The 25,585-nt window shown below is 41.5% G+C and overlaps 1 protein-coding gene across 1 annotated transcript in view; it reads left to right on the forward strand.

Annotated features, from left to right (window-relative positions):
- GUCY2F (guanylate cyclase 2F, retinal) overlaps nt 1-18,242 on the forward strand; it is a 37,875-nt gene extending 19,633 nt beyond the window's left edge. The window contains exons 12-19 of the mRNA XM_058045525.1: nt 552-715; nt 1,008-1,200; nt 1,283-1,457; nt 6,518-6,616; nt 7,901-7,995; nt 9,017-9,102; nt 16,684-16,689; nt 18,122-18,242. Of these exons, the coding sequence (XP_057901508.1) occupies nt 552-715; nt 1,008-1,200; nt 1,283-1,457; nt 6,518-6,616; nt 7,901-7,995; nt 9,017-9,102; nt 16,684-16,689; nt 18,122-18,242 (939 nt within the window). The remainder of the gene's footprint in view (nt 1-551; nt 716-1,007; nt 1,201-1,282; nt 1,458-6,517; nt 6,617-7,900; nt 7,996-9,016; nt 9,103-16,683; nt 16,690-18,121) is intronic.
- Nucleotides 18,243-25,585: the final 7,343 nt, after the last annotated feature.

Here is a 25,585-nt window from a genome sequence, read left to right on the forward strand (position 1 = left end):
GTGAATAATTTTGAACCTGCTGACTCCGCTGTTGAGTTTAAGGTAGCCTCTAAAGTCACAAATTATCCAAAAGTTCCAGCAACTCAGCTTCAGGTCAGGAGGAGAAAGCACAACTCAATGAAGAACTGGGAATGGAGGTGGCAGTACACTTGCATGTCAGTGTGCAAAGGTGGATTTAAGTGCTGTAACCTGTAAAAAGGTTGTAAGTGTTGCTAACACCCTGAACTTTGTGCCTCTGAATGCAAAGTTTTGCAAGTTACCCTAAAGATTGTTCATGGGATAAATGGGGTTGCAAACCTGCAGCCAGACAAGACTCTGTAACAATGTACATGTTGACAACTGCTGTAAGGTTATGTTTCATCTCACTCTCACTGATTGCTGCCATCACCTTCATTTCACCTTTTCCTTTATCTTTGAACTTTTGCCATTTAAAAATTCAGTCTTTAGCATGACACCTCCAAAGAAATATTTGCTTTTTGTTCCTCTCCAAACTCAGAGTGGTACAGTGATGTAAAGAGACAGACAAATAACTCTCCAGTTTGATTTTCCAGTTCAAAACCATCAACAAAGGGAAAAAGACCAATATCATTGACTCAATGCTTAGGATGCTTGAGCAGTACTCAAGCAACCTGGAAGATTTAATCAGTGAGCGGACTGAAGAGCTAGAGGTTGAAAAACAGAAGACAGAAAAACTGCTGTCACAAATGCTTCCACCGTAAGTATTGGTACTTTAACTGGTAAAAAATTCCCCAGAAAACCAAACCAAAACCACCCCAAAACAAGCCCATATCTAGTCTGGACAGCACCCTTCCCCAGAAATGAGCAACATTGTAGACCTGACCATCAGTTTTGACAAGCACCTTCAAATCAAACTAAGAAACTCTAATCAATGCTGGTTACAGCCATACCGTGGAAGATCTGAACACAGAAAACCAAGAGTCTGAGCTCTTGAGTATGCACTAGAAAAGGGTTTGTTCCCTGCCATCTTTTTTGTGTTGCTGTTTCAGTTCAGTGGCAGAAGCTCTCAAGACTGGTGGCACTGTGGAACCAGAGTATTTTGACCAGGTGACCATCTACTTCAATGACATTGTGGGCTTCACATCCATTTCAGCCCTCAGTGAGCCCATTGAAGTAGTTGACCTTCTGAATGACCTTTACTCTCTCTTCGATGCTGTTCTTGGAAACCATGATGTTTATAAGGTGAGAAGTAATTTTATTCTGTGTTTCCTTTCCATCTTTTTCAATTTCTATATTTATTTCTTAATATGATGGTATTTGCTAGGTGGAGACAATTGGTGATGCCTACATGGTTGCCTCAGGGCTCCCAAAACGGAATGGAAACAAGCACGCAGCTGAAATAGCCAACATGTCCTTGGACATCCTCAGCTCCGTGGGAACATTCAAAATGAGGCACATGCCAGACATTCCCCTCAGGATACGAATTGGGCTGCACACAGGTAGGCAACTGAACATCAGAGAGCTCCTTCTCAACTGCATTTCCAACTCCGAATTCTTTCTTCATGCCTGCCCTCCAAAAAACACCCTTACAAGGCACTTTAAAATCTTCCACATCAACAAGGCAGTTAAAATGGAAAAACAAAACCCAGAGAGGGTTTCTGGAGAAAAGTGGCTTAGTATCCTTTTAAGGAGAGAATTTGTATTCTGTCTCAGCTAGGAACTGCATCTGGCATGTTAATCACAAGGGTTTCATCATATGGATAGCTCTTTAATGTGCCATAGCACCTTCAGAAGTGGGATATCGAGACACCCAGTGATGTCTTTGCAACTCCATTCTGAAATAAAAAGGCACAGAAACACTGGCATATAAAGTGAAAGCATAAAAAAGATTGAAGATATTTATTACAGGTTGGATATACTGGAAGAAAAATGTGATACAGCTCTTAAGAAAAAGTTACGTTATAAAGAAAGCATTATCTCTGATGTAGAAGTCATAATGTATTCAATCAACAGAAAGATTGCTTGTTTAAAATGAAAGGAGGAAGTTATATATATATATATATATGCAAAATGTAATTAAACTTCAAAGTAAAACAAAAAATTCCAATACAGTAGCACTACAGTTATATTGGCAAAAGTATTTTAAATGTAGGAAAATACATCTGCTATTATCATGAATCAGTATTTGTATTATAGATATGAACCTTCATAATTTTATACAAATTTTTAGACAAGTGTTAATAGATTTTTTTTCTAGCTGTTTGTCACCAGATTTCCTACCTCTTCTTCTAAAGTACCAGTTTCTGCCCACTGTGGGAAGCCAAACAATGACTAAGAATGCCCAGGAGTCTGACCTAATAATGTATGGGGTTTTATCCTTCTGCTTATTTGATAATATCCACACTTTTGGAACTTTAGCGTGCAAGCATTTTGCAGATGTCAGTATCCTGGTCTCTGATGTACTTGTTGGGAGACAGAAGCAGAGTAAAGGAAGTATCTCAGTCAGAATATCCCAAGAACAGAGCTGTGACTTTAGCAGAGTTAAAATCAATAATATGAATCCTAGACCTTATAAGACCCTCTTTTGGAGTTATCTCTAAAACACATCTCCTTACTGCTTTCTTTGAAGTTTGTGATTCTTAGTTGACCCTTTACAGGAGTGTAAAGCATTAAGGAATGATTGCATTAGCACTGTGTGTTTTATACTCTGTCAGAAATTAGATGAGACTATGGCTGCAGATTCTCTTGCCCAGAGCAGAAGCCTCTGGAGCACCAGCAGCATATTTTCAAAATGGAAAGAGAGGAATTTGCTGTGCAACATCTGCTGCTGCCTGTTGACAGCAGTTCTGCAATGTATCTCCCATGCAGCTGGCCAAAAAATACATCCCTAGGTGATGCCTACAGGGGGTAGTAACATTTTTTTGTTTTTATGAACTCTGGATATCTGGAAAGCAGAATTGCTATGAACTGTTGTATTGGGTGTGAAGGGAAGAGGGTGGAGGACTCTGCACATCTTGTTTTGCATAGATCTGGCAGCATCATACTGTCATGGGAGCAACCACAATCACACGTTCCAAAGCAAACCAGCTCTCTGAGCCACAGAGCTCACAGCTGAGTTTGATTAACCCTAGACCCCGATTCTCCTGAGAAAAGATGGATGAAGAGGGAATGATCAGCATCATGAAAGCCTTGGGGAAGCTCTTGGGGGAGAGGAGAACTTGGCTGACACTTTCACTGTACTGGAAAGCATGGAAAAAGGGTGTGACCCTCAGTCACGTACTTCAGCTGCTCTTTGGAAACTGATGCCAAGAAGAGCTCATGATGCCCTCTCAGAAAAGCAGTAAATGCATTTTGGGCATTGGCATTTTGCCATGCCTTTTCCACCCTGAGGGAAAGCTGCACCTCTGGGAACTTCTGATGGCCCATGCCCATGATGCACTTGTGGCAATGCATAGGTAAGGCAAAGAGGACAGGATGAGGAGTGCTTGGTCTGCATTTTCTCCCCTTCTTTAAACACATCCTGGAATCTTGGCTGTCCTCTCTTGAGTTCACTGCAGGTCCAAGATAACCCGGCTGACTCAGCTGTTTCCCCATTACCCATGCCTGGGCTGGAGCAGGACAGTCAGCCAAAGCAGTGGTGAGAAGATAAGCTCTTCCACAGAGGCTGAAGAAGATTTGTGTATCAGTCAGGCTCTCTGGCAGTCAGCCCTGCACTTTGATCTTGACTTTTAAACTCTGCAGCGCTGCTGATGGTCTTTGCAGAGTCTTAGCCAGAGCCTCTCGTTAACTGACCCTTGCAAGCCCTGGCAAAGAGACACTTCAAAGCAAACCTCTGGGCCTGTGTAATTAAGCAACTCGGCCATGATGTCCTCATCACAGGGTGTCTGGTTTCCTCTGAAACTTGTAACTGTAGGAGATTTACCATTGGAAGTTTTTCTTAGCCTTCTGCTGAAGCTGTTTGGAGAAGGGGGAACACATACAGGAGGTGAAGGCAGTGACCAAATTAAGTCTTAAATGCTTTCAACACAGGGAATGTGTAATTTTGGGAATGCTTATATGGTAGGGTTGGTTTTGAGCTGAGAGCCTTCTGCAATGGGACAGACTTAAAAGCAGTATTCTAGAAAGATAACACCTCGCCCTAAAAATCTTGCCTCTTCTATGTTGTGAGCTTTGCGCAGAAATGTCTGGGTGATTGCACCAGCAGAGTAGGAAACCTGAATCAGGCACTCCCATGGAGGTGTTTCCAGGACTTTCAGGGAGTCTGCACTCATTTTGAGGACATGTAAATGAACCCTGTAAAGCTGTTCATGGGCAGGAGTGGAAAAGCTCTTGTGGCTCAGTTGACCACATTGACTTGGTCTCCGCTGACTACAGTAGAAGCTCGTCTGCCTTTATGTATGCTTCTGAAATGGAATCACAGAATTATAGCATACTCTGAGTTGTAAGGGACCCACAAGGATCATGGAGTCCAGCTCTCAAGTGAGTAGCCCATGCAGGGATCAAGCCCATGACCCTGGTGTTCCTAGCAGCATGCTCTAACCAATGGAGCACAAATCCTCCTCAGTGAGGGCTGTTTTTTCAACAGGAACCACTTTTTTGTGTCCTTGCAGCATCTATTACAGAAGGAGCTTTGGTCCTTAATGAGATTTGGGACGGCTACTGTCACCTTATCACCACAAAAAGAAGAGAGGCAGTGTTTTGTGACATAGTGTTTTCTCAGAGAAACCTCTTACTGAATGAAGCATGAATAAGAAGTCTCCAACAAGACCTTTTTTTGCTTATATGTCAACATTAACATGTACACAATAAAGACCAGTTAGGGAATCATATGATCCTTGGCTGAGACTATCAACAGTGCCTTTATAGTTGTGTAGAGAAGTGCCTATAGATGAAAACCTGAATTAAACTTCCTCCACTGAGGAAGTTTAGTAGTTCCTCTCCTGAAAAGCTTGAAACAAATTAGACAGCAATGATAAGGATGGAAATTAATTTGTAGGAGATTCTGAGGAGCAGTGTTTTGTCTGAGGTACACTCACAGTTGAAAAGAAACCCCCTTAAATCAGGTTTTCATTATATCCAGCAGTCTCTGCCTGCTGTGTTTTATCCAGTTTGATCCATGCTGCTCAAGTCCTTGTAATATTTTTTGTATAAACCATTCTTCCTCTCTCTTTTTTTAAAAATCTTTTATCAAACAGTGATTCATCAGGCAGGAGTCAATATCTGTCTTACCTCTGAGTTTGCATCCTCATGAAGTATTTTAAAATCTGGCAACTTTGGGGAGTGACACCTTTTCAGAGGTCACAGCAAGAGGGGTTCTTGTGAAGTTCCCCATAGCTTTCATCAAGGGAGTTTTACTATCTTTAAGATAGATCTGAAAACCATATAAAGGATCAATATTTTTAAATAATGCTAAAATCAGCATAAAATTGCACTGTACAAAACTAAGTAACTTATCATTTCTAAATTAGGCCACAATTACTACTATTTATATTATTACTGTTTTAAACCCAACATTTTAACCTGTAACCTCTTTATATTATGAAAACCCTAATCTACAGCACCATTTCAGGTACTGTTGATGATGTACAATGTTCACATCTCTTGTAATCTTGCACAGGAAAAGATTTCCTAGATATCAGTTGTACTAAATCTTAACTCAGAAGGATCATGACATTGAAAAGGCAGGCAAAGCCTGAAAAGGCATATCTCATAAATGCCTCTGATGGAAAATACAGAGAGTCCTGCCCTTTGTCTGCAGGAAGCCCCACACCTTATTGCATTGCTTTTTATTTTTATTTTTGCATTTACTTTTCAAGCCCGATATTTTCTATTGTAGGCAATGAAATTTAGCCTCTCCTCTTTCAGAGTGCAGTCTAAACATTAACTAAGCCAAATGCCCCAGATGAAAATTGTCTCTGCTGTTTGGCTTCCACACATTTTATCTCCCAGTCTGTGCATGATCATGCGGACCCTGCACACATATCTCTCCCTGACAACTTGGCAATGATTCTTTGGAAGCTACTTAGGAAGTGAAGAGATCTTGTATGAAGAATGAGAAAGAGGGAAAAAAGAGGTCTTGGCTAGACAGGCCAGCTAACAGTGTCTTCTTTTCCAAGGAGGGGACACAGGGTGGTCCAGAGTGCTGCCAGCACCTCTTGACTCACAAGGCTGATTTTTAATCCTGTTTCAGCGGGTTACAGAGCATGTCATAGGATCTAACTTTAGTTTTCTTACATGGAAAAAGACCTTTTTAAAATGAGATTATGATTGTCCTTCAGTTTCCATGAACTCTGAACAAATTTCTCCCAGATGCTGGTGATCCAAGGGGCCTACCACACACGACCTTTCTCAGACATGAAACACCAGCATGAAATCCAGAGCAATGCTTAACTTTTGACTGATTTTAGCAAGCAGCAAGGCCCATGAGATCTTTAGAAAACCCTCTCCTGTATTCCCAATAGGTTTTTTGAGTATCAGAGGAGCAGATGAGATTTGTTTGTCAGTGAACCCCTGGATTTATGCAGGAGCATGTGGGTAATGCAGCTGCCGTGTCTTTCAGGGCCCTGTGTGGCAGGCGTGGTGGGGCTGACCATGCCGCGGTACTGCCTCTTTGGGGACACGGTGAACACGGCGTCAAGGATGGAGTCCACGGGCCTGCGTGAGTGTTTGGGACAGCCACAGAAAGGGGGAAGGCAAATGACAGATTTCAAAGCAGCCTGAAGGAGAGGACACCAGTTTTGCCATTGTAGGTCGGCCTTTAGGACCCTGCCTTCCAGCTGCAGTTCTCTGACTGGAATCCCATCAACCAAAAGCAACATGAATCTTGCCCTACTTTCCTCCAGCATGGTTTGGATCTTGCTTTCAGTCACTGCTAAGAACCCTTAATTCAGAGTTGTTCTTGCACAGTAAAATAATTCACTTACCTTTCACAAAGCAAGGGTTGAAGCACGGGTAGGCACTGCTTCCATCATAGCCATGGTCACAGAAATCCCACTGAGACTGGAGACAGCAGGAGCACTGCAGGAACAAGAACATTGTTGCACATTAATAGAAATACATATGGATAAATAGGCAAATTGTAGGTTAGTCCCTCAGGCAATGTAGCTCATAGCTGTGTGATCTTCCTCTACATATTCAAACTGATGTTTTTCTTTCTTATTATTATGGAAAAAAAATTAATCAGCTCATACCACATCCTTCAAAGGGGAAGGCAATGTGATTGTCAAAATTGAAATAAAAGCTCAACCCAAAAAAAAAATACTTTGGGGGAAATGTTTTAGAAATATTTCCTGTCTTGTTCACACAAGCAGAACAATAAAAAATTTCAGCGAGTTCCAGCAGTGGCTGTAAAACAATCTGAGGAAGATGGAAATCCAATGAATCTCTCCACCTTTGCCCTTTTTGTTCATAGACTAAATGGCAGCTCTGGGTGGAATAAATTACTAAAAATCCAGACATATCTACATGCATAGCCACATTTTCTTTATGTTCCCTTGCAAACTCCATCTCTCTGCTCTTCATCCCAGTTTTCAAGTTATGTTGGGTGTCTACAGCAGGACAGTTGGCTATTTTTCATTTCTTTCGCATTCCCTAGTTATACTGTGGCAATAGATAAAACAGAAATCTAGCTGAAATGTTACTGGAAACTACTTAATATCTTTATGAAGAGATAGACCTCTACACTGAGTGTGTTTGGTATCCTTCTCCAGGAAGCCCCCAGCGCAGATCTCCTCTCCCCCTGTGCTCTTTACAGCCCTGCCTGGAAGAGTCCATCAGTCAGTATTAAACTCCACATACAGGAGCACCACACAGCTGCACCAGCCACACACCTGAATTGGAGCACTGCTGCTTTGGAGCCCTTTTCCTTGTCAGGAAGAAGCAGTGGGGAATTCACAGCATGTGTGCAGTACAATGATCCAGCTGCTTTGCTTTCTGTTCCCAGCTTACAGAATTCATGTCAGCCAAAGTACAGTGGATATACTTCGGAAACTGAATGAAGGCTATGAAATCATACCCAGGGGGAAAACAGAACTGAGGGTAAGAAGGCCAGGGCTGTGTGAAGCACGTCACAGGGGAGTCATCTTGCTTGAGGAATTTTCATATTATTCTCCTTTTTGGCCTTCATACAACAGTCTTCATCTGAATCCTTCCAAAACTGTCCCTTTCATTTGTTTCAATACATTATGTAGCTATTGAAGGACTGTGGGATCAAGCAGTCAGCTGTATGTGCTGGATATAAGTATTTATATAGTAGACTATGTAGTCCACCCTTGACAGAAGCTGCTACTTTTCAATGTCCAAACAAAGCAGTACTAAATAATAATAAACATAATTTCTACCCTTACATAGTCAATATACAGAAGTAGGAGCTTTGCTTGCCTTAAATACCTAGAATAAAATGTCTGAATATGGCCTCAGGTCTCCCAACAATCTTGCACGACAAGTGGAATCATTCAAGTTCATATGTCTGCAAGTGGAGATTTGGGGTAAATATTCCAGGTCTAGTTGATGGAAAGAAACCTTTACATAGTTAGTGGGGGTAAATTGGCCTTTCAGGAAATTATAAGCCTGAAGTACTTTCAGGGTCTAATTTATGTGAAGATGATTGTTGGTTTTCCTCCCCTTCTTCAGTCAAATGTGATTGACTCAAATGGGTTCATCAGATGCATCACACCTTACAAGCTAAACCATCCATGGCGGGAGAGGAAGTTATTATTCTGATATTCAGTTCAGAATGAGTTGTAAAATCTCTCAATTAATAATGCTAGTGCTGCCAAATAAGATGATTAGTGATCCTGTAGTTTCCAATTTCTGTTCAGCTGTGTCCAATGACCCAGATCAATGAGGGTAATTTGTAAATGACAGTTGGGACAAGGATAATGAATATCCTCTTTCAGGAAAGTGAAACTTAAATAATCCCTGAGCTATTCTGAAGGACAGCCCAAGATTTCCAGGCATGGCCTGTATAAAACCAGAGAAACCTAGAGAGAAAAATTACATATCAAGCAGAGGGCAGCCAGAAAGCGGCTTTTTATTTGGATTTTTGGTTTTATTTTAGGGTAAAGGAGTAGAAGAAACATATTGGCTGGTTGGGAAAAAAGGCTTCCAGAAACCCTTACCTAAACCTCCTGAAATAAAGCCAGGGTAAGTGTGACTCTGTCGCTGTCCAAGACATTAATTAAAACATCTCTTTTAGAGTTCATAGGCTGAATATTTGTCTGTCCATGTTATCTGTTTTCAAAATCTATATCCTGTTCCTTTGGTGACTTACATGTTCAGGCATAGTGCTGGCACTCAGAAGGGATGCGAGTCCTTCAGCACCTCTCCTTATTGACAGTTCTCAAGTGACATGGAAACTTCCTGCTTCTCCCCTAAAATCACTTGGAGACTGAACACCAAGGAGCTCCTCCTTGAATCTCCTTCCTGCCCTAGGTGCATATAGGGTAGGGACACTTTCAGGTCTCTGGTGTCATCAGTGTATGTGAGACACTCAAGATTTTTCTCCCCTTCCATCAAATTCCTGCTGAAAACATCAGCCTCATTCAGTGTATAAACATATTTCTTCCCTTTCATTCTAACAGAAGAATAAGAAAGCTTTGTGTTACAAATATTTTGACACTGTTTATGTAATTGAAGATTTAATGATGCTGCCTTCATTAAGTCATTTTCTAGCTTTGCAATGCTTGGCTTCACAGAATACTCCCTGTTCATCTGTCACCTTCTGAATGCCTGGAAAGGATGTTGTGGTCAGGACATAAAAACCAGGAGTTGGATTTGTTTGACAAGAACAGCATGGTCACCCACATTAGAAGCAGTCAGCCTTGACTCCCTTTACAGGCAGTAAAGAGAAATACTTGCTAAGGGTCTGATTCAATTGGCCCTTGCAAGATGCCTGGTTTGCTGAGCTCCTAAAGTAACCACTTCAGAGACCGGTGTCTGACAGCAAACAAGGTGTGTTTAATGTAGCTCTGACCTCTCCTTATCAATATTGTTCTACATATGGCCCCATTCCCTCTTAGTAAATAAAAAGATTTCGCCATTTCCTCGCATGCTCAGGATCAGAGGATCTTGTGCATCCATGTGTAATCTCTAAAGTTCACCTTTAACGCTGCAGAGACAGAGGTGATCTACTCTTGTCCCAAGGCCCAAATATTTCTTCTTTTGCAGTATCTCTGTCCCCACAGTCACACAGCAGTTGAGTGATTTTTGACAGTAATCAGAGGAAAAAAGTAAAGTTACACAAAACCATATTTGTCCTAGTGAGGGGTCAAAATGAAACTTATACCCCATAGGCAAAATGTCAAATTACAGAAAGAAGTAACTGGATGTTGAAGCAAAGCAAATATTTGGAGAACAGCCTCATGCATAGGCTGTGCTGTTCCCAGATAGATATTGGACATTATGTCCTGCTTTCCTTATCTTGATGATTCATGTTTTGGCACAAAATCAAGAGGCTGGAAGTTGTTTCTCTCTAGTTGGCCAATATGGTGGTTTCAAGTCACTGCCTCCTATAATTCCATAGGGGTTATTGTAGGCTTTTGAGCTGAAGAAAAAAATAAATTCCTCTTCTACTTATTTTTTTCACTCTGTCCTGAGACACCCTCTTTTGGGTATTTCCTTACCATGAGGTCTATGTGCACTTGTTTATATCTCTTGCTTTACGTTGTGGCTTGGGTTGCCTAAACATCTACAGCTGGGCAGCTGTGGTTGCCATGCTGAGAGGTGTTTCCTACTAAGTGAAGGTTGGTACATCGTGCTTGGTCTTATGTCCATGCTATGGAACTGAAAACATGTGGGCCATGGATTTAAGGGTCAGATCCTATGGATGGAAGTTTTTGAAGTTCCTATTCAGAGGATAATTCCTTCTTTCTTGGTCTGGTCAAATCTGTTTTACCTGGTTTTTGTGGGAATTTTGGGTTAACTTTGCAGGACATAGAAGAGCACAGGACAGTTCTATAGCCTCTCTAGACCTTCCCTTGCTTCAAGGCAGGTTTCTACACATACACCTGGTACTGCCACGGGAAATAATGGCAGACTGGACATGGAGAAGGTGTTACAAAATTAAGAGATATCAAAACCAAGCATGCCAAGCAGTCAAGCAGCAGACTATCTGTAGGATAGACATTCTTTTGAGATTTCAGTCAGATAGGTTTAAAGGAAGGCTGGGAAATTTTTGATGATACACTAGGTGACTCTCTGGGGGGCTGAATTATCAGACAAGGAAAAAGCACAAAGTTTCGAGTATATAAACATGGGATACTTGAAGTTGGCATCCTGTGATGCTTGGGGACAGGCAACATCTTTTCAACTCCAGTGGAGTACTCATCATGTCCAAAAAACCAGAAAGGATAAGAGGTTATACAAAACTACCAGACACAAGCCTGACCTGGAGTAAATCTCAGATGCATTTTGCAGAGCACTGGAAAAATATCCAAGACTAGGAAAAATTCAATGGCTAATGAAATTCAGAAAGGAAAAAAACCCAACCAATCAACCAACCAACAAAACCAAACCAACCAAACAAACAAAAAATCCCCAAACCAGAACAAAACCTAGAGCCAGGCTGATTTTCATTTGCCATTCCAAGGAGATGAGTGGAATTCTTGGTCTACTGAATTTCCTACTTTCACCACCCTGGTTCAGAAATTCTTTTCTCTGGTACTGAATACAGTATTTGAAAGCATCAGAAGTCCTCTATCCCAGCAGGTAGTTTTATTCAGAAACTTTCCCTTTAAATTATTTATGGAACGTTAACTGGAGGGAAAAAATTAATACAATTCAGCAAAGATACTTTTTGTTGATTCTCTCAAATGCTTTTAACCATTAACCCAGTACCTAGGTAAAGAGCATATGAGAGTTTTTGAGTTTTGACATAAACCCAAATCCCTTACCTAGCATGAATTCATTAAGTCTTAATCCAGAAGGGATGATAGGTATTCTAGCCCACTGCCACTCACAGAGATAGGTGCAACCTGATGTGCGACATCACTGAACACTGAAGATGCAGCCAGGAACAGGTGAGAGTGTTGGGGCCCTCTCATCCTCACATGCATGAGGATCAGCCCTGGAGGAAGCACTGAGATCCTTGTTTGAAGATAAATGGGTGAGAAGCAGCAAAGGATGCTCAAAGAATCCATCTCCCAACCTCAAGTGAGAAACACCTCTTTATGAGCCAGGAAAATGACACTCATTAGGACAAGAGGGATTTTTTCTTCCACCCTTCTAGTACAAGGTTGTCATTGTTTTGTCATTGCTTTGTTGGAGCACCCTGGTAGGATGGAAATGTAGAGAGTCTCTCGTGTTGCTGTTGCTGCTTATGTGTCTTTCTGAGGAGAAAACTGAAAGCATTTCCACTTGGGCTCCTATCTGAAGTCTGTCAAATCTGCTTTTAAATCAAAACTAAAAGAGCTTGTGGACCAAACAGCAGTGAAAAACTCTTGTTGTCCTCCCATAGCTGGAATTATAAAACAGCATAAAAATATTTCCTAAATAAATTTCATATAACATTTAACAAGAGCTATTCAAGGAAATCAAAGCATTCTCTGTCTCATAGGCTTGATCATGCAATGTCAGGACAGATGTGTTTTGCTTCATGCTCAATCCCTTCTTTTCAAACTATTTCTGACCACCTAACACAACAGTAAAATGAAGACAAAGAAGTATTCTGGTCATGGCTGTGGCATAATGACAAAGAAGACTTTCTCTGAAATCTGATGGAGGATGAGAAAGGGAATGAAAGTTGGTGACTCATCTCCCTTTCAACAAGACTGTTTGACTTGTGATGTGATTGCACCAGCTTTTATATTTAAACAAGCTCTTCCTGAGCATGCTGAAGTTTCTGGGAGAATTGACTGGAATATTACAGAATTTGTGCTAATAGCAAGAAACCCTAAATGCAGTGTTCGGAAAGGAAGCCAAGTCAGAACTCCACAGATTTTCTCCTGCTGGTTTTGCAAACAAGGTGATGGGAAGAGAGGGCCTTGGAAAAGTAACAGCTGTCTCCAAAAGGAGGGGTTTTGCCTAAGGCTGGGATGGATAGTGCAGAACCAGACCTCTCCAGTTGCTCAGACATTTGTGAGCTCAGGAGGTGTGCAAGTTCTGTTTACACTGGATCTTTCCTTTTGCTGTTGTGCAGTGGTTGGAAGTCAAGTCACTGCCAAGCAGTTATTTGATACCTGTGTGAGCAGTGTGTGGAGGTGGGCCTCAGGCAGTCTAATACTGTGCTTGATCACCAGATACCCTGGTCAGGCCTTCACCTTCTGTGGGTCACAAGCTGCTGCAGTGTTGTGCAGACACAGGCAGCAATGTCCTCCATCCTACTGTGGGTGAAGTCCTGCTGGGTGGACTCAAAAACCAAACCCCTGATGCTCACACATGTGTGGCTGAATTTTGTTACCGCTTCCATAAAGGATCTGAACACAAAGATTTCTTTTCTCCCTACAACAGGCAGGATTTAATCTTCTTAAAAGTTATTTACTTCCATCTGATCTGGTCACCTTGCCTGTCCTTTAAGTCAGTGCAGAGAAGCAGATGTTTCTTGGTGTCGATCTTCTGCTTTGGGATAAACTCCTGCTGTGGTCCAGCAGCACCAGCTTCCCTACTCTAGCTCAGAATAGAGCCCAAGATATTTGGCTTAGATGAAGAAATCTCTATTGCAGATAAAAAAATTCCAGGGAGCTAAATCTCACCTGAGTTGTAGATTCACAGAAGCAGTCATTCCTCATTGAACCCATCAGAACTGTATTTTCCTGGCTTCCCTGTCCTTGGGACCCAGCCCCAAAGGCACCATCACTCTTGAGGAAGTTTATAAACAGGGGTCAATGTTTCTAAAAACGAGAAACATGTTCCCAGAGATAAGAATTTAGATAAAGCATGGGAGGACAACTTGTCTAGGCATTTCCATTTGTAGAGCAGAACTGGTCAAAGACCTGAAACTTCACTCTAATCTCCCTTAGGAAAGGCTGTTAAAATTTTGTTCAGCTTTCAGACACCACTGGCTTTCTCCAGGGACTGTAAAATAGGATTTCCACCAGGAAATGTGCCCACAGCTTAGTGAGCTGAGAGCTTCTGAAAGAAACATCCCTGGAAGACCAAAAAGCTCTGAAGCAGGAACTAAATGAACAAAATGCAAGGTCTTCACTGCTGTTTTGTTCTGTTCCTCCCTTTAATGAAGTGGGCAAGGATAGTGGAATAACGGAATCATTCTCCCAGGATTCATCTTATTAAATTGATTCTGGAAACAGCCTTGATAAAGATATAGTTTGTACTCCTCAATCAACAAAGTCATTCATCTTGTCCTGACAGAAGTGTCTAAGAGTGCCAAGAGCCCTCTAGACACTTAAAATTTAATTAGTTGACCTCATCCTTTGCAGTAAGTTGAGTGGTACAAGAGAAGAATTAATAAGGCCAGAACCAGGACCATATTTGTTTTCCTTTCTCTCACCAGAAGACACTTACCTTTTCTTTAGTCTCCATTACAGTCTGTTCTTTATTTCAGATGAAACTGTACTGGTTCTTTCTCTAATGGCCTACCTGTTCACTGCAGGTATAGAGCTCATGGGTTACTCCCAGAAGAAATTGCAGAGTTCAAAAGGAGGAAAACTGAAAAACTCCTTGGCAAAAGAGCCTAGATCTGAGGTAGTAGCTGTAGGACAGTCCCCATGTAGCTCTGCTGTTTAGTGTCTGCTTGTGTGTTATTTGTCTGCATTTTACTGGTTTTTCTTCCCCCTTTCCTTCTATTTTTCTCCTTTTAATTTTTTTTAAGTATGTGTTATCATTCTAACATGTCTCATTCAAGAGGTGCTTGGAACAGCAGCAAAGCTGTAGCCTTGTTGGGTGATTTCCTAGTGAATTTATAACCTAGTATCCTATTAATTCCTGAACAACACAGATCATTACTAGGTTTATCTGCAGTGTATTATCAATCCACTCTATGTTGATGTTCATGGTGCCAGGAAGAGCCCAGTACTTGGTAAACACAGACATAAAACTGGAGTTCAAGCATGGAAAAATCCACATTGCCTATTGTTGCTTTTGTAATGTATATCTCCTGCCTAGTGTAATTCCATACCTCATGACAGTAACAGGATGCAGCTTTGATATTCATCATTATGATACTGATGGGTACAAGAGATAATGGATTTATGGTTTGTGTGGAATTTGGAAGTCACATGGAATATGACAGCCTGACCTGATCAAGTAGGTGTTATCAGAGCAAGGCTGGCATAGAAGCATGCACAGCCACATTTGCACAAGTGTGATGTTGCCTGAAAATGATGTATGAGCTGGGATTTTTGATGACATATCTAAAACGAGCAGTAATGCTTCTGCTTACCTCCTCTGGATTAGTGTGCATTTCATGTCCACTCCCCTAACAAAGGAGGGGAGGATGAAAGCTCAGAGTACCTAGATATAGGCAGGTTACAAACCCGTAAGACACACCATATCAGGCAGATAGATTGCTATGAAGACTAAAGTTCCATCCAATTTTCTTGCAAGGATCAAACCCACAAGATAACTGTTGGCTGTGCTCCTTCTTCCCAAACACATATTTTAAAGATGCAGGGTGTGTTACCAGGCTGCTTTATCTCTCTTAACTGATATTTAAATTTTTGTCTGAAGTTCTCCCTATCAAGGACTTAAGGGCAGAAAATCCTCATTAAAAACATAAAATAAACAAAATTATTTGAATATGGGGCAGACTCTGAAGACACCTGCATAAGCGCTACCATATATGAACCCCCACTGCTAAATACAAGTTCTGAGGCAAGAAGACCGCCCTGCTGATTTACACCTAGGAGTACAAGCTAATCCTCCAAGGCCAGAGACAAAGAGGATCTCACACTTGGGTTAGCCCTGCTTGACAAAACCTGCACATATACTGGTTTATAAGTATTTAGTACATCTATAACCCACAGGCACAGACTTCCACACTGAAGCAGGCTGATCAGCAATACACATTATGGAGAACAGAAGATCATCATTAGGCAATCTGGCTTAGTCCACTGAAAATAGCAGAAAAATCAATAAGACATGGATACCTGGATCTTTTCAATGGCCCTAGTTCAATCCTTCTTGTGTGCAGAAAGCTTTCAATGGAGGCAATTAAGTCCTCAACAGCCACTTATTCCCACATGCCTGCTTGGTGGTTTAGTGATGCTTCGAGCTAATCTATCTTAGAGGCTTCTGATGAAAGGGACTATGTTGCCAATAACCTTGCTTTTCCTTGATGGAAATAAAGGAACATTATACAAGGATCTCAGATGTAGTGATCTATGGTCCATTCATACAATTTATGGTCCTTTTAGTCTGGGACCCTAAAAGGCTTAGAGTCCCACAGTGCTCTTGCTGCAGTACAATAGGGATCTCCATCTTGGTAATTATGTATTTTGTCATATTCATCTGGCCTGGAGTCTAGAGGAAGGTCAAGACTGCTTCTCCTGCTCAGGAGTCAATCCTTTAACCTTGAAAGGGTGGCAGTGGAGTCTGCTGTCCTTGGTGTATTCTTGATTTCAAAGAGAAGTGATGGTTCTGGCTGGATCTTGATAACACCACTCAGCAAAACATGAGTAACACCAGAGTGCACCTCCAGTTACCCAAAGATAAACCTCTGGGCTATATCATTAGTGACCCTTTTGTCCTGTGGTAGGGTCTGTGACCTTAACATGGACCTTCTAACCCACTCATGCAAGTGGGATTCAGCCCAGGGCACCATGGCTGTCACAGACACTCGTGTAAGGCTGGTAGATCAAACAACAGCTGAAGACTACGCAGGATGAACCATGGCATCAAATGCCACTGGACAATATCCTCAGGCAGATGAATCCCAACCATAGCATCTTACAACACTTCTGAAAAGGAGAAAGGGATTTCTCTCTTTAACTTCAAAACACAACAGAGAACTGTGTCACAGAGAGGTCAGTGACTCCTAGGATCCATTGATAGGTCTCAGTTTGTAGATGAGACTTAGATCCCATGCAAGTCAGTTAGAATTCATTCTGGAGTTCTCAGGGGTGAGATTTCACCTCTGTGATTGGTAATGGCTTTATTTGTGGAGGAACCCACTGTATGTGAATCTTAGCACAATCTGTACTGCTCTGCTGACTTCTGGATGTATAAGCATACAGGTAGTGTATCCTGCATGGACAAAAGCACCAGCCTGGGATTATCCAAAAGTACCAAGGCTCAATATTTCAAGTTATTTTGTCTCCTTTTTTTTGTTGTTGTTTGTTTGTTTGTTTTGTTTGGTTTTCTGTTCCTCAAGGATTTGCCTCTGCTTGCATTCTGACACCTCATCCTATGAACTCTGCTTAGTGACAGGAGATCCCTTGACATTCTTTCTTGTTCAGGAAATACCCAAATAATTGCAGCTTGCTGGCCAAACCCTTGGCTAGCAAGGTGCAGCTGTCCAGCAGATAAGATCATATAACAATAGGATAGCTTGGGTTGGAAGGGAATTTTCAAGGTCATTTAGTCCAATACCCCTTGCAATGAGCATCCTCATCATAAAAAATTTCTTCCTTATATCTAATCTAAATCTATCCTGTTTTAGTTTAAAAACATTACCCTTTGTATTATTTCTACAGGATACCTGCTTCATGTAGTTGGTTTTTAACATATATTTCTATTCTAAAGTAATTGCACATTCATTACACACAATGATGCTATGTACAGTTTAAACCATACATTTATGTATATATACAATTATTTATTAGCTATTTCTTTCTAATCTCTATATAATAGCAATGGTGTTATCAGTAGGGACTAGCATTTAGCTTTTTTTAGTTTAAAACAGTTGGAATGATATTTTCTTCTATTATACACAGTAAATCTTATTCCATATGATGCTTTATCCATGACATGGCAGTTGTAGATTTGAGACCTTCCTAAAGCCTTGCCATTTGCTGAGCTTCTGGCCTCTTACAAGTCCTTGGTGGTTATTTTATCTCTGAGAACTCCATCATGCTATAATGAATTTGCAACCCACCAACACATGGTGTCCCAGAAGCTGGGCTTGACAAACCCTTAAAGTATTGCAGGCAAAGATCCACTTCAACTCCACCATTTACCATTTCTGCTTTGGCTGACACAAAATGATGCTAAATGGAAAGTCATGCCTTGGTGAGCAGGGTTGCTAACTCCTCTTTTCTTTTCTGTTTCACAGCTGGCCAGATGTACTGACCAGGAAATTGAAATCTGTCCTGAGAGACACAAAGAGGACACTAAGAAAGCAAAGAGCTGGGAAGCATGAAGGAGAAATAAGTTTTGAAGAGGATGAAATCTGAGAAGAACACGACAAAAGAACTAGTAAGATCAGGAGGGACACCTTGAAGCCAGTCTAACAGAGCTCACAGTCTCCATTTAGTTCCCAGCTGGCCCAAAGCAATTTAATTAATGAAGCTCTACATCTTGCAGAGGGTGAGCCTGAGCAGGCAGATGAATCCTGACCATCATCTCTTGTGAAACTGGGCACCATCTCAGAGCTGTATATGTGTGTAGGGAGGAAAGTGAGGCTGATAATCATTGTAGCTCCACTCTTCATGAGCAACTGTCACAAGGAAGAACTCCAAGAATATTTTAGCTGGGTCTGCACAGCAGCACTAAAAAGTCCAGCTGCCCCTGGGCCTGGATTCAAACAAATCAATTCAAACAAATAATGCCAAGTACTAAAATGGTTCAACTGTTTTACGTTAAGTAGTTGTTTTCCTGTTGTTATTGTGGGAAGGTCTGGTTTCATGAAAATTAGTGCAATTGAGAAAAAAATGTTTTGGACAACAACAAAGAATATTTTTACTCCCCCACAGAAATTTTGAATCAAAATGTTCTGTTCCTGTATGTCAGCTTAAGCTGAAATATTTTCTTTCAAATTGACATTTCAGCTGCAAATGCCAATTTAATACTATTTTCAAAATGAAATAACAGTTTTGAATTGAAACAGTTTGGTATGAATCAATATTTATTTCAAATGCCAAAATGAGATTCTGCTCAAAATGTCAAAATATGTCATATTCGCAAATCCCGATCTAAATTTCAAGAACTTTTTTTTGCTATATACACACATATATACAGGATATCTAAAACATGTTATGCTTTTCATCCCAAAGCTGGTTAAAAATTGAAATGCCATGATATTGCAAAACTGAGATGCAGTTCCATTAGCAGAGTAGTACTAAAAAAATATGAACGTTTTTTCCTGCAAAAGTGGGGCTGAGGGAATGAAGAAAATATCATTAAAGCAGTGCAAAGCCTAAAACCCATCACTCTTTTCCCCTCCAGTCTGCAAGTGGTCTCTAAGGCACTTGTCTATAAAGTAAACCTCCCTATGGGTAAAAAGTTTTCTGTAAAGGATCAACATTTGGCCTGTAGGCACTTCCACCAGAGCACACTTCCTCAAAGTCAAATAATTTTGGTGCCAGACCCTTCTTCTTCCATGTTTTTTACTGCTGCTCAACATCTGCCTCCTGACAACCTTCTGAGAATTGTTCTCTCTTCTGCAAGGCTGAAGAGGGTATGGTAATGTAATCAATATTGCCACCAGAAAGTGTTAACTGAGAACACTGAGATCTTTCTCAAACTCAAATTGAACTCTTCTCATCAGACCAATCAAAAAAGATTTTTACCATTCAGATTCTAAATAAGAATCAACAAACACTTGTCCAACTTTCATTAGATATTGAAAATATCATTAGGAAACAAAGTGGGTCTGAATTCACAGAGTTAAGGAACACAGTATTTTCACAACTAATTCACTGTATCAAGTATAAAACATGCACTGTCCAAGTAAGATCCGTTTGAAGTATAAACATCTAAAAAGCAAAAACTGAAGGGAAATTCATTCATGCTCTATAATAATGAGCTTTTACTCTTCGGCACCTGTTTTTGTAAAAGAAGATTTTGCTTTTGTAGTGATGAGTTAATATTCCATGTAGGAGAAGTTGGCCCTTGAAGGACGTCTGTCAAAAAGCTCATACAGCACTCAAGCTGTCAAACAGGGATTAGGAAAGCCTTCACTTTCTACCCTGTCCTCACCTTCTGTTTGACAATTCATACAGAAAAAAAGTCGTATGGAAGAGGCATGGGGCAGATAGTTCTGACACAATACACCTCCAAGTGCATTTCCAGAGAAGAATGTTAGCTGGATTGGTCTGTGCAAACATGGGTTTAAAATCAAACAAGTTTTGCATAATTAATGTCTTTTCCATTATTTTCCCATATGAAGAAAACCATCTATCATTGCTACCCTGTTGCATAGCAGAGTGGGTCATATCAATCTGAATTTTCCATGAAAATGATTGAAAGAAGATTTCAACCCACACTTCTGCACACAATTTTGAATTCTTTCATTAGCTTGTAGTCTTCTAAAAGAAACAACATTCTTTGAATTCCTTGTAAAAATTAAGATAGTAAATCTGTGGGAAAGGGTAGTATAGAAGCAAAGTTCTAGTAACTGGTGACTTTAGCAATCCCAGGATAATTCATTATTCTCTTTGAAGTCAGTGGTAATTTTTCCTCTTAATTTCAGCAGGAAGAGGCCAAGGACTCATCCTTGGGTGTGATTACCTCTACTGTTATAAATATAAAACCGTATTTCTATTTTCCTGGTGTTGTTCTGTTTAGACTGATTTAGGTTCATTTATGAGATTTCTTCCCATACTGTATTTTTTTTTTTTATTATTATTATTACTTTGCTCCCAAAACTAGTATTAGAATGTTGTAATGAGGAAGATGTGGGCTGGAAGCAGCAAATGGAAATTTTTATTACTCTACATCAGACTTCTCATGTGATTGTGGACAAGGCACTTGGTGGATTCTTAGGTAGGGAAGCACACATTGTAGTAACCATTATCAACAGGAACGTACTATATGATTGCTGGAAGCTGTACCACTAATGTTATAGAGTGAATTTTAATGTAATCATGCGAACCCACTGAGAGCTGGAGATGTATTTACATGCAACAAACAGTATCTGAATATAGTTTGTATTTCATACAGTATTTTTAGTAGTCAATTTATGGCATATGACAATAAAGATCCTTGAAGACCTATCCCTCCACCTGAAAATCTCATCCTAGTTTGCATATTTACCTTCAGCTGACTTAGCTTACTTTTCATCTCCCTGTGAGGATAAGGCACCTATGGAGACCCCCTTTCACATATTCACTGGATTATACAGTAACTAAAAGCAGGTCTCAACAAGGTGTGAGATTCACAAAATCCAAGGAAGATATGGAGCAGCCACAGCATGGATGAATGCCCAAACAGCTACAATGGCCCAGGTCTGGGAAAATTTCCCATGACAGGGCATGTTAATGTGAGGAGCGGTCAATACCACTCCCCACAGCTTATTTCTCTCACATTAAAAAATGTGAAGATGCTCCTCTGGGGTTTGAAAATTCAGCCATGTGAATGCAGGAGTAGAGCTGAGGGTAAGTAATCCCGGGATAATTCTATGATTCTATGATTCCATCCTCACACCAGCAACGAATCTGTCAAATAGATGCACGAGAGACAACACATCATCTGGCTCCTTTAAATCCACACAATGGACGTGGTCTGGCAAGGTCCTGTGCACAGGCCGACTCTCACCCACCTTCAGCTACCCACCCACACACAGTGGTCATCGGGGGATGCAACCCTGGGCTAAGGGTTACTGCTGCTCTAGCCTTTCACACATCCTTTCGTTCCCCTGCAGCCAGGCCTGAAAGGCCCAGTGTGGCACTCATCACCAGCCTCATCTGTGTTACAAATAATGGCTTGAGTCATAGAATCATTTAGGTTGGAAAAGACCTCTAAGGTCATAAAACCCACCCATTAACCCAATACTGCCACATCCACCACAGAACCACATCCCTAGGAGCCACATCTACATGTCTTTTAAACACCTGCAGGGATGGGGACTCCACCACTTCCCTGTTCCAATGCTTCACAATCCTTTCAATGAAGCAATTATTTCCTAATGCACTATATGAACCTCTCCTAGTGCAACTTGAGGCCATTTCCTCTTGTCCTATTGCTTTTTATCTGGGAGAAAAGGCTGACCCCCAGACAGATACAACCTCCTTTGAAGTAGTTGTAGAGAGTGATCAGAATAAAAGAATACATGGGAGAAGGCAGAGAAGGTACAGCTTATCATGCACAAATAGAAGCTGTGTGAAATGGTGGGGCTAGAGAAAGCTCTTAGGGGTAAAACCCAGCCTGATGAAGAGCTATAGGATTGCTAGGTCAGCTGTAGGATACAGGAAGGTTGGGTTAGCACATGGAGTTGCTAACAGACCTCCCAAAATGAAGAGAGCCATCGCACTAAGGATTACTTCCAGACCCTGGGTGATTGCAATCCTCTCCTCCAGCCTCCTGCAGCTGCAGTGTGAGCAGCAGCACAACATGCTCCTAGGCCTGCAACTACTGAGGTGAGCAAGGGGAGCTTTTCTGTATTTATCCCACACCAGGGTACTCCTCCAGCCTTTCTAAAATGACCAGAGGAGCGAGTTCTCTGAAGCAATTGAAAGAGAATCCATGTTCTGTGCAGTGCAAGAAGCACACAATGCTTTTCTTTGATGCTCGTTACTTTACAGCTGTTGGTATTAAATTTCATTCCCCAACTTCTTCCTCATTTACTAGAATTTCTCACAATCCTTCCCAAGCTGACTTCCCAATATTTGCAGATGTCAGCATCCTGTGGTTCTCCTTCCTTCCCTGAGCATCTCTAAATTCTGATGAACAGCACAGGACCCGGTGGAGGGACTGCGAGGACCACCCACAAAAGTTCTCACATGATGCATCCTGATAATGCAATTCTCTGCTTTGGTTCTTGACTCCACACCTGCGACATTTCCCCTTCACTTTGTCCTTACTTGGTGCAAGGTGTCATCCTGTCATCCTTTCCTGCACAGGACCTGTTTAGTCAAGAAAATTTTGTCAGATTCTCTTTTATTGACTGCTTTCGCTGACACATTACAATTCCTTTATTCAAAGGAATTAACCCTCCTTTTGCCATTTTCTGTTCTCAACTTGGGGCTGTCTAGAAGCCAGACTTGATAGCACAGACCTCAGCCACACTTAAAAAAACAAGAGATGATGAAAGTAAATACACTAATTTTCACAAATCTAGGTGTCTAAAACATGTTCATTAACATATACAGAGAAGCTCAGGAAAAACTGATCCAGAGCCAACGACCAATGCTGGAATATGTGATATCCACATAGACCCAGTGTCCAGATAAAAACTGCAAAACCATGCATGTAATCCCAGCTGGTCTTAGTTGGTCTTGAATAGAAAGCATTTCTTAAGTGCTGGAGACTTTTTATTTTCTATTGTTGTTTAAATTTGTCAAATTGAAAACATTCTGCAGTTTTCAAGTGGAAAATGGCCTGGTTTTTAGAGTTTGTTTGCCAGACACCTCAGCTACCCATCTGCTGGGCTATTGCAGTCCCTGGTTCCAGAACAACCCTGGAGGCAGATGTCTCAGGTCCAATCTCTACATACAATCTCCTCCTTTATTTTCTCCTTTTCATTCAAAAGCTGGAACTGAAATAGCATTTCAAAATATTGAAATCCTGCAGGAAACCAACTGACCTTTCTCCACACTAGTCAGAAACACGAGGGCAGGAAGAGTAGGCAGCAAAAAGACTCTGCAAGACTAAATGTCCGGCCTCAAGGTCTTTTCTCACCAGAAGAAATGCACTGTCCAAACATCACACAATAATATCTGATGGCAGATGTGCTGCAATTAACTGCATGCTTTAATGCATTTTGTGGCTCAGGGCTGTTTGCAATAAAAAAGCATGACAGGAGCATAGCATTCCTTTCCACTCTTTGTTTTGAGCTGTCTGTGATATCTTGGCACTGTGTCCTGAGAACACTGTGTGGAAATAAAGGCTTTGTTTAACCCACTTGTGTGGGCTCCCTGAGGAGGTGACTGCCTGCCCAGCCAAATCTGTAATTCTCAGCTCCCCAAACACCATCAGCAAACAGAAAGCACTGGAGGGAACAACTGCAGGTTGTTATCTAAATAAGGTGCCAAAGTTTATTCATGGATTCAAAGTTTATTCAAAGTTTATTCATTTATTCATGTCATCAAGGTTTCTCTGCTTGACTGCTCCTGTCAGGACTGCAACACAGTCAGAACAAAAGGCGAATATAACCTGATACTCCTGATGGGTCCAAGACTTTGGTCCACTCAGCAGGGTGACCCAGGGAGCTCCATTCCTCAAGCTATGGAGGAATCAACCTGAGAACCTTCTCCTCTCCATCCCTGTACTTTTGTCCTTGTGTTTCATACTGGGATGGGTACAGGCTGTCCAGCCCTGGTATGTGGACTGGAGAGGAACTAGCCAGCAAAAGGTGGGCAGGTGGAAAGGAATTGAGTGAAGAATCTCCTCAGACAGGGAGTCCTCCAACTCTGGTGGGACAATAGTTTTCATATCCTACAAGATCTCCACCAAATCATTCCCCATATCTGGGAAAATGGGGGGCCTAAGCATTGAGAAGAACTAGCTTTGCATTGTCCATCTAGATTTCAGTTAAACGTTTGGCACTATTTCACAGAGCATTCCCCTGGAGAAACTCTCTGCTCGTGGCTTGGACAGGTACACTCTTCTCTGTGTGGAAAACTGGCTCAGTGACTGAGCCCAGAGTGTGGTGGTGACTGGAGTAAAATCCAGTTGGTCACAGGTGGTGCTTCCCAAGGTATTGCAGCCAGTCCTGCTTAATATCTGTATCAAAGTTCAGGACAAGGGGATGGAGGGCACCCTCAGTAAATTCACAGATGTCACCAAGTTGGGTGGGAGTGTGGATCTGCTGCAGGGCAGGAGGGATCTGGACAGGCTGGATCAATGAGCTGAGGCCAATTGTTTGAGGTTCAACTAGGCCAAGTGACAGGTTCTGAATTTTCATTGCAGCAACCCCAGGCAGTGCTAAAGGATGGGGGAAGAGTGGCTGGAAAGCTGCTTAGCAAAAAGGGATCTGGAGGGGCTGTGGCCACATCCCTGGGGAGCCTGTGACTATGGACATCATACCCATGTTGCCTAAAATGCTACATGGACCTAGAAAAACAGTGTGTCCGTCTCTGTGCATAGCTTCAAAACAAATTCCATTCCATATGTGTAATCAGGATAATAATCTGTAGAAGGGCTTGCAGATCTCAATGGCTCCGAGGACTGAAGGCTGCTCTCCCTTCCCCTGAGGGGAAATCTGTGGTTTCACTTGTAGGAACTGAGTTCTGAATTAAGGTGTTGATGGGAAGTTCTTCTATTTCACTTCCCTCTGGACATAGACAAAGCCCATCAATGTGAACATCGCCTTTGCTGCCCGTCCCACTGTCTCTTTGGCCATCCAAAGAGACAATGCTGGAACACAAGTGTTCAGCCAATACCTCTTATATTTGTATGAGTCCTGAAAGATAGAGTGCTGAATGCATTTATCCTCACTATCTCATGCCCAGGTGCTGGAGTTTTCCAGGAGTTGTGAAGGGCTGCATGGCAAATCCTTCTGCTCTTTGCAGCTAAAAGGGGAAATGAGTGGAAATGTGATGTTGAATCCTTGCTAAACAAACTTCACCAAGGGTGAAGGAGTAGTGAGATTAGCTCAGCTGGTTAGTGCATGGTGCTAAAAATGCCAGGGCTGTGGATT

Source organism: Melospiza georgiana, chromosome 2 (assembly GCF_028018845.1).
Source record: "Melospiza georgiana isolate bMelGeo1 chromosome 2, bMelGeo1.pri, whole genome shotgun sequence".
In the NCBI taxonomy this organism is placed as follows: domain Eukaryota; kingdom Metazoa; phylum Chordata; class Aves; order Passeriformes; family Passerellidae; genus Melospiza; species Melospiza georgiana.